We start from the raw sequence: 17532 nt of genomic DNA on the forward strand, positions 1-17532 counted from the left end.
CCTATTCACATTTAAATTACTAGATTTAATATTTTTACAATAAAAATAATTCTGCCGATATTTATAACAACATTTTATTTGTAATTATTTTATCGACAGAATCACGAACATAAATCATCTATTAAAAAACACTCGTTGGTAAATTATGCATGGTCTATCAATAAGTTCATTATTAATAAATTGACCAATAACTTTACAGACTGATCATGCACGCAAAAAAAATTACTGATAATATTTATTAGATGAGTAATGCACCAACAATGGAAGGACATATCTTCTTCCTATTAAGTCATGTTATGAAACAGAATCGTTTTTATCTTACCTCCTAATAAGAAGATATTTCATTTTAATAACTATAATTAATATTAATTTATTTTAAAGTTAATTATGTTGCTAAATAAGATGTATTGGTTGATTCATGGTGAGCTAAAGAAGGCAAGTAATTTTTTTAGGTTACCCCAATAATTTTTCCTTATCTTTCAACCAAGACTATGATCCATGAAAATCTTATGGATTGATAATATAAAATCAAACCCCATTAATTATGTTTCCTATTCGGTGTTTAATTGATGGCTATATGTATAAATATGAAGTCAAGCAATCATACACAATCAAACTTTAGCATTTTTCTTCAATATCTCTTTCTCTATATCATGGCTAGTTTCAAGAACTCCTTTGCTTGTTTAGTGTTAATGGCACTTCTGGGAGTGGCTAGGAGTGACCAAATTAGCTTTGGTGAAAAAATAGACAGTTCATGGTATGATGCACATGCAACTTTTTATGGGGACATAAAAGGAGGACAGACAATGAGTACGTGTGTGTGTATGTTGTGTGTGTGTGTGTGTGTGTGTGTGTGTGTGTGTATTTCTTTCATATCAAGTATTATTTATTCATTTTGTGTGGTTTTCTGCTGGTGAAAACAACAGATATGTATATTGATTTCCTAATGTGTTGATTATATATTGGCAGTGGGAGCTTGTGGCTATGGCGATCTCTTCAAACAAGGGTATGGACTTCAAACAGCAGCCTTAAGCACAGCACTCTTCAACAATGGACAAACCTGTGGTGCTTGCTTTGAACTCAAGTGTGTGAATGATCCACAATGGTGCAAAAACCATGCTGGCACCATCAAAATCACAGCAACCAATTTATGCCCTCCCAATTACGGAGCTTCCAATGCTTGGTGCAACCCACCACAGCAACATTTTGATCTATCGATGCCCATGTTTCTAACGATCGCAGAATATAGAGCAGGGATTGTCCCTGTTAAGTATCGCAGAATCTTGTGTTCCAAGGAAGGAGGGGTTAAGTTTGACATTCATGGCAATCCCTATTGGATGCTTGTGTTAGTGCGCAATGTTGCAGGGGCTGGTGAAGTTATTAATGTCAGGATTAAGGGCTCACAAACTCGTTGGATACAGATGTCAAGAAACTGGGGACAGAACTGGCAGACCGGGACTGATCTCGTTGGACAAAGCTTGTCATTCCTAGTTACTACAAGTGACTACAAGAGATTATACTTTAATGATGTTGCCGGAGCTGACTGGAGTTTTGGACAAGCTTACGATGGGAAAATAAACTTTTAGAGGATAGGTTCTTGATGTTTTATTGTATGCTTCGTTTTGCATATATAGGCTATTAGCATAACTTCTACGTCTGCAGATGATTGCGCGCGCCTTCGTGCCAGCTTGGGATATGAACAATGTTAGAGTTAGAATTAACGTTTTGGGAACCAATATATTGTTAATTTGATGCCATTATATGCGTTGCAACATTCCCAAGCAATAATATTATCTTTCTTAAAACAAAATCCTTACTTGACTAAATGATTGCTTCATGTGATTGTAATGCAAAAGCTAAAACTGAAGCCAGCTTTCCGATGATTCCAGACTCGAGGCTCTGCAGACAAGTTTTTTTGCAACTTTACGGCCTGCAGGTTGCTGAGGTTACGAGATTTATCATGTAAGTGAACCTGTGGTGGTTCTCTCAACAGATTTGCTATCCAGCATCAGAACTTAGCAAAGTTTCTCAAAATATATCATACAATTGTTATCCAATCATTGACCCTTTGCTGCTCTAAAACTCAAAAACAAAACCCTCATGGCGATGCATAACCCCACATCTTTCTGTAAAAAAAAATAAAAAAAAAATCACATGGATCCCCCATAAAATGCTATTGAACAACCACAAAAATTACAAAAACCTACTTCAAAAGATCAAGATAGAGATTAAAAAAACCCAAAAATCATAAGCCCATTAATGAAACAATCGCATATCCCATCAAATATTTATTACATTCACAGGAACATAAATACAGAGAGAAAAACCTGGATTGTGAAGATTGCAAAATTGAGATGGAAAAAGGAAAGGAGAGAGTGATGAGGAAAAAAAATGCCAGGGGGAACGAACAAAAAAACAGGGGCTAGAACACGAAAACCAGAAGAGAGAGTAAAGAGAGTCAAGAGAACAGAGAAGATAAACAGAAAAGAAGAAGACGACAGAAAAAGGAAAGCTAAAACACAGGAGAGGAAGCAGTGTTGGTGGAACAGCCCTTCCACACCGCCATCTTCGTTTGCAAGCAGCAGATTCCAGGAACAGACGAAGAAGGAGAAGAGAGAGAGAGACCGGGAGAGAGAGGACCGACAGACAAGAAGCAAGGAGGGAGAAGACATCGTCCGGCCAGAGCTAACCGGTCGTCACCTTCGTCTTCATCTTTACCCCGCAGCTGCTCCAGGTAAGCTCTCGGTTTCCCTCCTCTTTTGCCTTTGCATTTTAATTCACTAGCTGTGCATGCAAATACAATTCGCTTGGCACTGTACACTTGTAATTTTAATTACTCTTGTACTGTGCTGAGCGTGTGTGAGGATTGGGTCAATGACCCGGCTAGGCCTGTTTGGCTAGCTAAAAAAAAGTGTAGAAATAAATTTTTTTGCATGTCTAAAAAAAAAAATATTTTTATCAATTTATTCACTGATATTAGGATTACGAATAAAAAATATATATACTTTTTTTTTAGCAATGAATTTTTACCAATGCCAGAGTTGAAATTATTCGTTGTGGAATTTTTACCAACGCCAGAGTTGAAATTATTCGCGGTGGAATTTTTAATTGGAATTATTCGTGTTAGAATTTTTACCAACGCCAGAGTTGGAATTATTCGTAGTGAAATTTTTACCAACGCCAGAGTTGGAAGTATTCGAGATCGAATATTCACTGGCGCCAGAGTCAGGAATATTATAAACAAATCATTATAGCATAAGCTAATAAATGTTTAGCAATTTAAGACAAAACCAGCAATGCAGTCTGCCTCAGGCAAAACGTTTAAAGGGTGATAATATCTTCCTTTTTACATAACCAGCCCCGTATCATAGAATCTATGTTGACCAGTTAGGGTTCCTAGTGACCATAATACTAGGTGGCGACTCCTTAAACAAGACCTTTTCCCCAAAAGAACAAGATGTCAGATATCTGTTCTTTTTCCATAATCAAGATAATTTTTTAAGGCCGCCGCGATGTCGGGTGTGACAAAATATTTATTACATTCACAGGAACATAAATACAGAGAGAAAAACCTAGATTGTGAAGATTGCAAAATTGAGATGGAAAAAGGAAATGAGAGAGTGATGAGGGAAAAAAATACCTCGTAATTTTGCAAATAGGTAAAAACATGCTTGATTTAAGCTTGTTTAAGCCTTATAATCACGGAGTTTCAGCCTTGCCATAAAAAAAGTTTCTAGTCCAAGCCTTGCAACAATGAATTTCAAGCTCTATAACCAGGAAATTCATGCCCTATCGCTAGGGAGTCCAAACTCTACAATCAAGAAATTCAAGTCATGTCATTAGAAAGTTCTAACCCTGAAATTAGGAATCGCAAGCCCTTTTAACTATAATAAGGAAGTTCAAGCTCTGTATTCTAGAAACTCTAACTCTGCAATTATAAATTTCAAGCCCTTACAATTATAAGTAGGAAGTTCAAGCTTGCTATCAAGAAATTTTAGCCTTGCAATCAGGAATCTCAATTCTTGTCACAAGAAAATCCTACCTCTGCAATCAGGAAGTTCAATCATGGTCATTAGAAAGTTTCGGTCTTGTCATTAGAAAGTCTTAAGTTCAAACCTTGCAATCAGGAAGTTCATCCCCTGCAATCATCAAATCTAGCACTACAATTAGGAATTACAAGCCTTTTCACCTATAATCAGGAAGTTCAAGCCATGTTATCAAGAAATTTCAGTCCTACAATTAGAAATTTCAACCCCTTACAATTGTACACCGAAAGTTCAAGCTCTGTCATTATGAAGTCTTAGCTCTGAAATCAGGAATCTTAAGCCTTGTCAGCAGGAAGTCCAAGCCTTGCAATCAGGAAGTCCAAGCCCTGCAATCAGGAAGTTCAAGCAATGTCATTAGGAAGCTTTAGCCTTGCCATTAAGAAGTTTTAAGTTCAAGCCTTAAGTTTCAACCCTATACCATTAAGAAGTTTCAAGTTCAAACCATGCAGTCAGGAAGTTCATCCCCTTCCATCAAGAAGTTTAAGCCCTGTAATTAGAAAATTTGAGTCTTACCATCAGAAAATCCAAGATCTATAATAAAGAAGTCTAGGCCATGCAATAAGGAATTTCAAGCCATATCACCACGAAGTCCAAACCTTGTAATCAGGAAGTTCAAGTCGTGTCATCAAGTAGTTCAAGCCCTCCAATCAAGAATCTCAAACCTTGTAATCAAGAAATTCAAACCCTTCCATTAAGACGTTTCAAGCCTTTTGTCAAGATGTTTCAAACTCTTCCATCAGGATGTTTCTAGCCCTTATATAAGGAATTTCAGGCCCTGCAACCAAAATTTTTAGGTCATATCACAATGAAGAGTTTTAATCAGAGCATTATAAAAAATTTCACGCAAGTTAAACTAAACTCTACAATCAAGGTAGCATTCTATTTCTATATTGAGGTTGATTACTTCTTGATTTGATCCATTTTAAATTTCATGTTAAAGTGGTTGCCTCTCGATTTGACCTATTTAGATTTCGTGTTGAGGTTGGTCACCTTTTGATTTGATCCATTTGAGTTTCCTATTAAGGCTAGTTGTCTCTCGAGTTGATCCATTTAAGTTTTTTTAATCATTTAATCTGATGTTGAGGTTAGTCACCTCTCGATTTAATTCATTTAAGTTTCCTATTAAGGTTGGTCACTTTAGAGTTGACCCATTTAATTTTCTTGTTGAAGTTGTTGCCTCTTGATTTGACCCAACTAGATTTTATATTAAGGTTGGTCACCTTTTGAGTTGGCCTATATAATTTTCTTGTCATTTAATTTTCTAGTCAAGGTTGGTCACCTCTCAAGTCGAGTTGGCATATTTAAGCATTTTTCAAATGATTTTTTTTTCTAGTATTTTTTAGTTGTTATTTATAAATTTATTATACAAAGTCAAAGAAAAATAAAATTTTCAATGTCTTTATACCATATGTATTGCAAAGAAAAGGCAATTGACATCTTATTCTTGACCCCTTGTTTTTCAATATATTTTAAAAATATAAAAATCTCCTAAAAAAGGTCTTTTAATGACATTTCATGATTTTTGACATTATATAAGTTCTAAAAAAGTATATAGTGAAAAAATGAAAAAAAAAGAAAACGAAAAAGATAGAGGTGTGAAATGATGAAAAAAATAAGGAAAAAGGGGACCAAGATCATGGATGATAAAATGTTATAAGGTAAGATCATACATATGAGAAAAAAATAAATAAATAAGAGAATAAAGCAAAATTTAAAAAAATTGTAAAGAGATCCTGATTCAAGAAGAAAATACTATGAAAATCTAATATTATGTTTTTTCCTGTTATAATAGGAATAGTACAATATCAATAAAGGAGAAAAAAGGAAAGCCTAACAGACAAAAAAGTAAGGACATACATAAAAAAACGATAAAAAAGAAGAAGAAATAATGCAGTTAACAAAAAAAAACCTAGCCATTATCTTTTTCATCTTTTCCACCCTTTCCCACTACTACTGTAATAGACTCCGACCGCTCACCATTGCCTCGACCATAGCCACCACCACACAAGAAGACATTGTTAGTCACCACCATAACAACCCTCACCTTTTCTCCATATCAACAACAACAACCTTTTCACCGTGTACCCAACATAACAACAACTACCAATATTTTATCTCTCCTCTTTAATCCACATCAGTAACAATCCATACCATCATATCCAATCGAAACCACCTCTATCATTCCATCCGACACCATATTCTTAAGCTTCCATAGTCCTAAACTTACAACTGAACCAATAGCCGTGTGACAGTCTAAAAATTGCTTTATGATAGACTAAACTAGACAAAATAACCTTTTTGTTATCTTTAATTAGTCATCATAGCCTTTTCTAATAATCACTTGAAAACCACACCACCATCACTAGAATGACAGCTCAAAAAAACCCTATAACACACCATTTTCGATTAAAAAATCCATCAACATCACTCGGCACAACTTTTATAAATAGACACTTTTCCTCCATAAATCCCTTAAAACTCATAATAATAAGCCATAAATAACAACCATTAACACACCCAAAGATCCAACTTCTAAACCAATTTGTTTTTTTTTTTCTTTTTTTGCAGGATTTAAAGAGACACGTGCAACCCATGCACCCTGTCTATTGAACACCTCCATGCATTTGTCACTTCTAGCTCGTGAGGTGCACACACCGACACTACCCTCGTCAATTTCTAGTAGCTTTAGGCCACACATCTCTCGAAGGTCAATTTTGAATCTGACTAAATTTCCTTTTATATTTTATAAGTGTTAACATGGCATTAATTATTGTGAATTGTGATATTTAAATGGTGTGGATTTTACGTGCATGAAATTAATTCATTACATTATGTGATACTTGATCTTGTTATTCATAAAGTCAACATAGAATAAATGAATCATTATTGGGTGTTGTTTAAAGATGTTGACACGTGGATGAAAATTTGTTTGGTGTGTGATTTGATTTTATCATTCAAAATAATTTTTTAAAAATATCATATATTTATTTTTGTTTTTCATGATTTTATCATGTAATAATTGTTTTTGTTATTCATAAAACCAATTCAGGATAATAAAACACATGAACGTTGTTCAAGGATGTTGAAAAGTGGGCGATATAATCTATTAATACACAACTCTTTGTTATTCAAAAATAGAAAAAAACAAAATATATTTTGTTCTTTATGTTATTTTCTTACACATTTTTTTAGGAGTTGGAATATCTTTCCTTGATGTGACGTAAAAACTTGGGATGGATCAACGCGATTCTATAAAGGCCCATTGATCGAGGGGCGGTCTTTAGGCCTATTTTAGAACTTAACTAAAAAAGACAGACCGAAGCCTACTTTATCATTTACCATTCTTTCATATCTTAAGCTCATACTTTAAAAGTGAGGATTAAACCCTGTTATCGAACCTGGATCCTAAATTACTATCTTAAGTCTTAGAAATCCTTTACCTCCAATAATAAAATCACATATACCAATTTAAAAAAATTCTCAACATGTAAGCACAATATGTATATTTTGTCATTAAAAACAAATATGAAGCAACTTAATTTAGGTATGATATTTTAGGGTGATCTCCATCTTTCCTTTAGAATAATTAATCCCTTACCTAAAATCTTTGAAGACCGGTTAGAGTTTTTAGTTGCCGTAAAACTAGGTAATGACTTCTACTTTCTATTTTAACCCTTATATATATATATATATAGTTCTTTGAGATATCCGCTAAGATATTATTTAACTACCTCAAGTTTATGATCTATCCTCTTTTGCAAGAAACTAAAATCACATTCAATGTATACTTAATTAATATATTTTATGAATATTAAATCAAGCAAAACATCTATAAAAAGAACATACAATATCACAAATAATAAAATTAAACATAATTTCTTTTAATCTTAAATGTGTAAAGAAATCAACAATGATGGATGAAATACGTAAAATATTGTATGAGTACATTATATACAATTTAACTTGCTCCCAATTTTTTTTTGCGTAGGTGTTAGAAAAATTTAACTTACAAATGAGTCAAGTAATAAGATAAAAAAACTTTACCCTCTCTCTCTCTCTCTCTATATATATATATATATATATATATATATGATCTAACAAAATATAAAGCTTATGGTAAAAGTTTTCTTGCCTGTTGATAATTGTCTCTTTCAATAAAAAACTATTGAAGGTTTGAAAAATATTGAATTATTTTTCTTGGCACTCAACACAATATCAAAGATTCAGCCTTATAATACGGAGATCATATGAGCTTTCAAGATGCATTATCACGTGGATTTTATCAAAATATTTTGGAGGGTTATGAAATTAGGATTTCAAATCTAGAAAAAATGTTTAAGGTACAATGAATCTTGAAATCTCAGCCTAGACAACTAATTTTCAAGCAAGTGTGATTACAAATTGTTTACATTGTAAAATTATATGAATAATGTGGCTTTAAAGAATTTGAATCAATACTTAGATGATGAGGTGTTCAACAATTGCATGGTATAATCAAAGAGTTCAAGCATCATGATACAATGAATGTTGAGTACCATTTAAACTGTCTAGCAGAAATTAACGCAACTTTGAAGTTGTTGAGTGACGTGCAAATTATTGAAAATCTCGTGGAAAATAACAAAAACAATGAAATTAAAAATAAAAGCTTGTATTGGAGTCTGTTTGATGTACTTAAAACAACAATCACATTGTGTGAAGGTTTGTAGTCTCTAACATGAAAATGTTTTCTCACCATTATTTATTGTGACTTCGTCGAAAATTCCAAAAGCGAAGGTAGAGAATTTGACTAAATGATTGGCTCATGTGATTGTAATGCAAAAGCTAAAACTGAAGCCAGTAATCCGATGATACCAGATTCAAGGCTCTGCAGACAAGTATTTCTGTAGCTTCACCGCCTGCAGGTTGCTGAGGTTAGGAAATTTATCATGCAAGTGAGTTTATGGTGGTTCTCTCAACAGATTGGAGGTTGACTCATAGCACTACCAATGGGGCATGGTCCTGGGTACTCACCACCATAAACAAGATAGATTTGTCAATGGGACATAATGTGGAGGACTGAAGAATTTGCCAACTGAAAATGCACAAGCTGCTCTGCCGTTCTCTTTCAACTTATGCTGAAAAAAGTGGTAGCTTCTAGAATAGGTAAAACAAAAGATATGGCTACATCACATACAAAAACGTAGAGTAAATGCTTCATTTACGCATCTCAACCAGAAAAGGGGGAAAGCTATAAATAAAACTCAAGGTCAAGGATAACAACACCATATTATTCATAGATTATTTAATGTTTTATACCGAGTTGAGATACATAAAAGAAACGGTGCAGGCGATCCCATTCCAAGTGGGTGAATAGATATAGCCACAGAAATTTAGAAATTCATCACAAAGATTTCATATTTATTGAAACAAGTCAGACAACCAAAGTAAAGTATGTACAAATTTAAACATTAAATGAAATGCTATAAATCTGACCGTACTACTACTATAGGAACTTGGATATCAAACATTCTCGATGAGCTCATCAGTTCTTCTCTTTGCTCAGCTGATGGATTTCACTTCCAGTCAAGTATGTCAAGCAGCCACAAAACCTCATCCCTGGATTTTGCAGCATCACAAAAATCTATTTCAATCCCAAAGACATCAAGAACACTGTCATTTTTATCATCCACGAATAGCAAAGAAATCCAAGCCCGGATTCCTGGTACAAAAGGATGTGCTGGTGAGAAACCAAGATAATCAAACGCCATGGCCCTATAGGCTGTCCGATCGATATAATCAAAGACAGATTTATTGATTATGCAAGCAACCTTATTATTATCCTTCCGCCCCACAAGCACTGAAACGCTTACAGTCTCGCCTAAGGGGGCTTTGAACCTTGGTTCAACAGGTAAAATCATCTTATAATCGGGGCCTTCAAGATGAAATCCAAGCCTATCACAAATTCTAGGAGGTGGGCATTTGATTCCAGTTTGCAAAACAGGGCCTGAGACCACCTCAGAGAAGATCAATTTATCTCTGGTCCAGATGTCGATGAAGAATTCCAAATTGTCAAAGGAAAGTCTTGGAGGAAGCAGGGTTTGTTGACGCTGGTGCTTATAAAAGGTCTGATATAGCTTGTAGTATGTGACAGTTGGAGGGTTTGGCCTCTTGCAAATGGAAGGCCATCTCTTGGCACAAAGACATTTCCATAAGTAATCATCTTGCGCTATATCTCTCCACTGTTTACACACTGCCACGCATGAAGCCAGATCTGCACCCTCCAGTAAAGGGAAAACAGCCTTCAGAATTTCTACATATGACATTTTCAGCAGGGAAGGCACAATTCAAAGAAGATATGCTTCAGCACTCAATTGGAGCATTTCAATGCCTGGAAGATTTACCTGAGAAAAAATCACACAGAAACAATCACATTGTTGCATATACCATAGAACACAAAAAATGCAGCACAATATTACACCAAAAAAAAACTTATCTCAAACTCAAATTCCACATCCAAAAACAAACACCTTACACCACTAATTTAGGTTCTCCACACTCTCAACTCCTCAATCACTAGAAATAACAACTAGTCCATTTGATACAGTCATAATACTCATAACCAACATCGGAACTTAGCGAAGTTTCTCAAAATACATCATACAAAGAATTTCTATCCAATCATTGACCCTTTGCTGCTCTAAAACTCAAAAACAAAACCCAATTCAGATATAACAAATACTCTATAAATTGACCCCAAAAATGTGTAATTTACCCTCATGGCTATGCATAACCCCACTATTTTCTGCACCTAAAAACAACAAAATCAAATGAATCCCTCAAAAAATGCTATTAAACAACAACCAAAATTACAAAAACCCAATTAAAAAGATCAAGACATGGATTCCAAAAACCCAAAAATCATAAACCCATTAATGAATCAGTAGCATATCCCATCAAATTTATTACATTCACAAGAACATAAATAAAGAGAGAAAAACCTGGATTGTGAAGATTGCAAAATTGAGATCGAAAATGAAAGGAGAGAGAAAGGAGAGAGAGAGAGATGAGAAAAGAAAAAGGGTACTTAGTAATTTTGTCAATTGATAAAAACACGCTTGATTTGAGCTTGTGGAGTTTTCAAATGAGAGACCTTGGCTTTGGGTCCAAAACACGGAGAGATGAATGATGATAAATCTGTGGAGTGATATAACTTTGATGAGGGAGTAGGTAATTAATTAATTAAATCCAGGATGAAATAAAAATATAATTAAATCAAGGATATATTGTCCTTAAAGTTTTGTTAAATAAAGGATATGTGTATCTCAACAATGCCTTTCTCTTATTCATGTATATTTTTTTTTACAAAACATATTTTTTTAATCAAAATTATTGTTTTTTAAATGTAAACTTATTATAATCTGAAATTTAAGTTTTATTTAATAAAAAATAATGAATTGATAATTTTGATTTGAATGTGAAATTTTTTTAAATTATATAAAATACTTAAAATAAAAATAAAAATATTTTATTTGCATTGAATATTCTTGAGTAAAATTTTAAAAAAATATGTATATAAGTTGATATATAATTACTCAGAAATTAATAGTTAATATTACTATAAAAAAATGTTAATAGTATTTGAAAAAAATGACAGAATAATTATTTAAATATTATTTTAATAAATTTATCTAAAGAATTTTTATTATAAAATCTAAAAACAATCAAATAAAAGAAATTAAAAACCATTATAAAAAGATAAAAAGAAGGGCTCGGAGTGCATAGGCCGTAAGAATGGGCTCACGCCCCTAGCCCACATTTCAAAACTCAGGTAAACCTATGCCTGAATGAAAGGGTTTTTTTTTTTTTATAAAAAAAACCACATATTATTCACTTTTATTTTTTAAAATTAAATAGATGATGCTTGACAGATAATAAAATTTGAAAAGTAGTATTTTAAAAATCAATTTTTGGGAAACAAACACAGCTTTTATAATGCATTATTCTTTTTATATTTTTAAAGTGTATTTTTTTTGTTGTGGTTGTGGGTTTAATGTTGGTAATTGTTTGCTTAAAAATATTTGGTGTTGTTTCTGTTGTGTATTTAAGTTTGCAGGGGATTATAACAAGCCAAAAAAAAAAAAAAAATTCATTGAAATGCTAATGGAACTGGTGATGGACGTAGAATTGTTTTTGGAAAACTACAGTAGGTTTAGGAAATGGCAATGGAATTGGCGACAGACGTGAACTTTCATTAGAAAATTACAGCAGGTTTAGGAAATGGTAATTAGATTAAAAATATTAAAAAATAATAAAATTTCCATTAACAATTTTCATTTACATGCACCTTTATTTGAGAAAATTTGCTTCCTCGATCTACCAATAATTGTTGGTAAGCTCATGGTGCTCAACGCTGTTCTTGTATCCTCCCCTGGATATCTGATTGGATCTCTTGCCGTACACAGGCTGACAGAGAGGTCTGTTTTTCCAAAGTTAATATTTTTGGCCAGTTGCCTCCTCATATCAATGGAGTATTTGGAGGGTCTTGTTTGCTTCCCGCGAAGCTGCTCCGGCGATCGTTTGCAAAAAATAGATGAGAGCCATTTCTACAAATTACTAAACCATGGAGATGATTTTCCACTTCTGCTATCCTTACAAGGCTTGAAAGAGAACACGAATAAGAAACAAACATGTCTAAAGTCATAAGATGATTCAGGGGATTGAATTTTAGCAGTCCTGGTAATTAACAGATTGAATTGGGTGGCTAAGGAAAACTTAGAACATGAATGATCAAACTCTTTGTAGTTTTCTTCTCTTTTTAATTAGATTTCTAACTACAAATACAAAAAAAAAAAAAAAAAAAAAAAAATTAAAGAAGGCAAAAGGCCCCATAGAATTTGGCTTTTGCACATGGGTTTCCCATGGCAAGCTGAGTAACTAGTCGCTATCGTCGCAATCACAGTATGCCAGTGTGTGTGTGCGCAACACCATGATACAAAGGCAAAGCTGGCCATCTCACTGAGATATGATGTCAAATATCAGAATGCACCCATTTTTTGCAGTGCAAAGGTGAATGACTGTGGCCATGCATCCCACCTCCATACTTTATACATACTGAATTTTGCTGTCAAAATGCCAGCAGCCCCTCAATCTACACCAATTCCTTCAAGGAGAACAGCAAATGTGTCTCTTTTTGCGCGAGAGGGAAAGAGATACTAATAGGGTCCGATGCAAAACTTTGAACACTTTCAAATCACCTTGCATCATCACATCCAAACTTGCTGAAACATGAAAGAAGGCCAATATTTTTGGAAGTATATTCCGCAACAAGTAGGGAAAAATCTTGCTCTACAACCCAAAAACAAGAGTATTTCTGAGAAAATATCAAATCCCAAAGCAAAATAATCAGGGTTCTTCTCAGTTTCACAAATAACATGAGCACCTACCTCAAAACAAGATGTCCACGAATAAATAAATAACGATGAGATTTCAAAAAATCTTATGCCAATAACATGAAGTGAAGACAATTTGGAAACTAACAACACAGAGCCACTAACTACTACATGGCTTCAAATGGTTGTAGTACTACACTCTAGCTAGAATTTCCAAACTCTCTTTCTCATAATTTCCTTCAACCAAACAAAACTATTTAAGAATCTAAGACTCCAAGAGATCCTCTCTTTTATCATTGATATTGAGACAAAGATACTACTATAACACAGAGTTATTTTCTCTTTCAGGAGTACTGGATCCGTAAAATTCAACCAAACCCTGCAATAAAACAACTTGGGTCCTCAAGAGGAGAATATAATCAGCGGTTTCTTTAAACAACTGGTCAGGTTTTACAATCTCTCCATTGTGGCAGGTAGCTGGAATGAGGTTCTTGAGAGCCTCTAACTTGTCCGAGACCTTGCTGCAGGAGCTTGTGAGCCCACCATTGTAAATGCCTCTTTGAGCTTTGCAAGCACCTGCATGTGGCAGTCTTCTTCTTCTTCTTGCAGTCTTTTTTAGTGAGATCTTGGACTTGGCTGGCATTGAGCTCATGGTCGGAGCTATGGGGTCGTGTCTTTGCTTGTATGTGGGAGAGAGTGGGAGAAGGGAGAAAGTATTTCTTGATAGCAGGGGAGAATTTGAGGGACTCGAGTCTGGTCGTGGTTTAAGTAATGGAGGGATTGGATATTGCCACTGGTTTCTCAGTTTAACTACAAAGAAGCCACTCTTTGCCTTGTTGTTTGTCTTCTTGTTCTCTAGCTTTCTTCTCCATTTTCTTTTGTTTTATAAAATTGTGCTTTGAATTGTTTATTAGAGCCTTGTATTCTTTAGAAATATATATTGGAAAGTCAAACGCAATTCCCGTCAATTTTGGCTCATGCTATAACCCATATTCTATCTAATTATTAAAATCCAACAGAATTTTTATGAATTTTAATAGTTATTTTTCAAAGTATTGTTTTTAAAAAATATATTAAAATAATACTTTTTATTTTTTTAAAATTATTTTTGATATCAACACATCAAAATAATTATAAAATATAAAAAAATCAAGTTTAAATAAAATAATTATTTTTTAAATAAACACCGTTTTAACCTCGTTCACAAAGAATACCTATAATATTAGAAATCACAACCTATTTACTTTGTACTGGCAGAAAATAACTAAATAACTTTACTTTAGAACAATTGATGTCATCTTTATCACAGCCGGCTTAAGTAAATTGATCCTCACTTAATTAAAAAATAAATAAGATATATTTTTTAATTATATTTTATAAAATAAAAATTGCCTCTGCTTAACAAAAACAAAAAAAACTCTAAATATAAAATGAAGATCGTCTAACATCCCAATAATAAAAAAATATTTTTAAAAACTCCATTTATAATTTTATCCAATGCTATAATATTCATCCAACCATCTTTTTTTCTAATCATTTTAAGCATGGAACCCTAATCTATACCATCCCCCTTGCATTGCAAAAGAGAGAAGGGACGGAGAAGGTGAGCAGGTAGGGCATGGGAACCAAGAAATCTGAATCATGGAGAGATTCAATGGTCCAGATCATTTAATAGTAATTTGTTGCTGATGGGCCACACATGATATGAACATTGGGGGTCCTGATTTAGGGGGATATATATTTCTATGCATTTTGCGGTTTTTATTGCAATTTCAAGTAGAAAACGACACCAATCTCGCATTGTTGCTTGAAAAGTTAAAGCGGGAAGATGGCACAACTTGCGAGCTAGGAGGAGAAAAGCCTGCCTATCTGTATTGGCACATGCACAGATTTCAAATTCTTGATTTGCCAGTACTCCCATAAAATATAATACAGCCTCTACCTAGCAATTAATTATGAAATCTATGGTTTACAATTAAAAGGTTTGATGCTGTTATTTTATCCCTAAACCAGTGAGGTTATGGCCCCCGAATTACTAATTTCATTAATTGTTTCCTCATACTATCATTTATTAGACAAATCAAGGTGAATTTTAATGTTTTTTCAAGTAAAAAATATTTTAAAAAATAATAATTATTATACTTTTAAATAATTACAATATAATCTATTGGCGTGCCTTAATTTATCCAATAAATAATAATTTGGGGATACAATATAGACCAAGTTGATAATTATTGTCTTATTTTGCTACAAATTAATAGTCTTATTTTACTATATTTGTAATGGTTATGAGAGATTAAATTTTTTTTTACATCAGACACATTAAAACAATAAAAAAACATTAAAAAATATATTAATTAGAAGTTTTTGAAAAAGAAGATGAAAAAATTTGAAAAAACGCTTGCCCTCAAATGGGCTCTTGACAATTAATCGGAGATATAGTGATTAACTATGAATGTGATAGCAGGAACGTGATGAATTATTTACAAAGATTTGTGGAAATTGAACAGGCCTTCATTTCACATGGCCGCAAAGCTGAGAGGACTCGACTCCCAACGTGGAAATAAGCTTGCCTTAATTTAATGAGTTAGTCAATAAATAATACTATCAAGTATGAAGTGAACCGACAAGAAAGATTAGTAAATTGATTGCAATTGAGAGCCAAATGATCCGAAGAAGAAAAAGGTGCCTGAAAAAACAATATCCCAGGATGATCCCAAAGTTATGGCAGAGACGAAGCACCCTTTACATGTAGGGGCAAATTAGTGAAAGGAAAAGGAACAAGTTGGCTTCGCTTGAAGGGTGCATGTGAAAGCGATATGGACCAGCAAAGCCTCAATGGCAATGGAGATCAGAGGCTGAAAAGAGCACATGGGGCTGCACATGCAGAGAGAGAAGAGAGGGAAGAAATTCAAGTCGCTTTGCCTTTGTGGAATGTGGAAGGAAGAAGGGAAGGGCTGGCATGTGACAAAGGGAGAGACAGTGAAGCAGCCTCAAGTGTACAGCATGTCCTGCACATTCCCTGCATGCAGCCGATCATTTCCAGCCCCTTCTCCTTTTTTGCCTCACCTCTCCTTCCAAGAACTTCAATCTCTTTCGTATATATTATTAATTATTATGATAAAATAATATTTCAGACTGGATACAAATTAATGTTTTCCCTTGGTTCTCAAGCTATCTACTGCTGCACGTGCCTTTATGTTGTGGTTATTATATATAATTGGAGAATTCAGAAGGGAAAAAAAAAAGAAAGACCTCTAGGGTTTCCTTTTATCCATATGGTATTTTTGCTACAGGAAAGTCTATATATGTATTTGATATCGCTCTTTTTGATTTTTTAGTTATTTTTTTTGTAATATGATCATCAGATCACTCGCAATCCTTAACAGCATATTTCATTTAGGACTAGATGGGGGAGAAAAGGACATTATTACAACTTAAATGAGAGATCGATGTGATGAAACATCTGCTGCTGTCTGCTGCTGCTGTTTTTTTTTCTTTTTGAGAAGAAAAAGAAATGAGAGCCTAGAGAATTATGCCGCGTTGGTCATGCTCATGTGCTGGTGTATATTTGCTTTATTCCTTTTGTTTTTATGGGGTCGATAGAGGCCAACATAATCAACATGGGTCACTAACCTTTTCTGGGTGGGTGCTCAAGCATGGCCCTCTTGTTTTGTCTGAAATGATATGCCTGTGGTTCGGTACTTTTGTTGTTTTCTCTCTTCTCATTTTTCATGGTTGAGTTTTGTGTTGCTTCATGTTTCTTGTTGGGTCCAAAACTGTTTACATGGTTTTAACAAAGTTAGCATGACAAAACAGCTTTCTTTTACTTTTTTTCTTAAAAAAAATCTAAGAAATGAGGGAATTGATAACAAAATAAAGAATGATAAGATACTTATTTTTGTCGTATCTTTTTAAGACTTGTAAACGTCCATAATAAGGTGGGTGGTGATATGACAAATCTCAAAATAATTAGGTTAAGTAATCAGTCAAACTCAATATAAATTAGATCTAATGATATATCAAATCCATATCAAATCCAAGATAATACAAGTTTAGTGAATTATCATATCCGATACGTTTGAGTTCAACAATCTACTGAACCCATAGAATATAAA

General features: G+C 33.7%; 2 protein-coding genes across 3 annotated transcripts; one reads left to right on the forward strand and one right to left on the reverse strand.

Moving 5' to 3' along the window:
• Nucleotides 1–692: 692 nt before the first annotated feature.
• Nucleotides 693–5351, forward strand: LOC7467888 (expansin-A23). The gene is made up of 3 exons (XM_002323861.4): nucleotides 693–810; nucleotides 970–1575; nucleotides 5302–5351. Exons 1-3 carry the CDS (start codon nucleotides 693–695, stop codon nucleotides 5349–5351), a joined length of 774 nt encoding a protein of 257 aa, XP_002323897.3.
• Nucleotides 5352–9414: 4063 nt separating this feature from the next.
• LOC7484571 (F-box protein At5g39250) lies at nucleotides 9415–11274 on the reverse strand. 2 transcript variants are annotated; one of them, XM_024588455.2, is made up of 2 exons: nucleotides 11110–11274; nucleotides 9415–10426 (listed from the first exon to the last, which is right to left on the reverse strand). In XM_024588455.2, exon 2 carries the CDS (start codon nucleotides 10346–10348, stop codon nucleotides 9599–9601), a length of 750 nt encoding a protein of 249 aa, XP_024444223.2. In that variant the 5' UTR covers nucleotides 10349–10426; nucleotides 11110–11274; the 3' UTR covers nucleotides 9415–9598. The 2 variants fall into 2 exon arrangements, with proteins under 2 accessions (XP_024444223.2, XP_002324105.2); XM_002324069.4 differs by having other exon boundaries at nucleotides 11024–11255.
• Between the last annotated feature and the right edge of the window lie 6258 nt (nucleotides 11275–17532).

Source organism: Populus trichocarpa, chromosome 17 (assembly GCF_000002775.5).
Source record: "Populus trichocarpa isolate Nisqually-1 chromosome 17, P.trichocarpa_v4.1, whole genome shotgun sequence".
In the NCBI taxonomy this organism is placed as follows: domain Eukaryota; kingdom Viridiplantae; phylum Streptophyta; class Magnoliopsida; order Malpighiales; family Salicaceae; genus Populus; species Populus trichocarpa.

What these genes read in the sequence shown, in the direction of transcription:
- LOC7467888 (XM_002323861.4), top strand. Translation starts at nt 693, where the DNA reads ATGGCACTTCTGGGAGTGGCTAGGAGTGACCAAATTAGCTTTGGTGAA. An exon ending in AAAAGGAGGACAGACAATGA is followed by an intron (nt 811 to 969) that starts GTACGTGTGTGT and finishes ATATATTGGCAG; the next exon opens with TGGGAGCTTGTGGCTATGGC. An exon ending in ACAAGCTTACGATGGGAAAA is followed by an intron (nt 1,576 to 5,301) that starts TAAACTTTTAGA and finishes TTCTTGTCATTT; the next exon opens with AATTTTCTAGTCAAGGTTGG.
- LOC7484571 (XM_024588455.2), bottom strand. Translation starts at nt 10,348, where the DNA reads ATGTCATATGTAGAAATTCTGAAGGCTGTTTTCCCTTTACTGGAGGGT.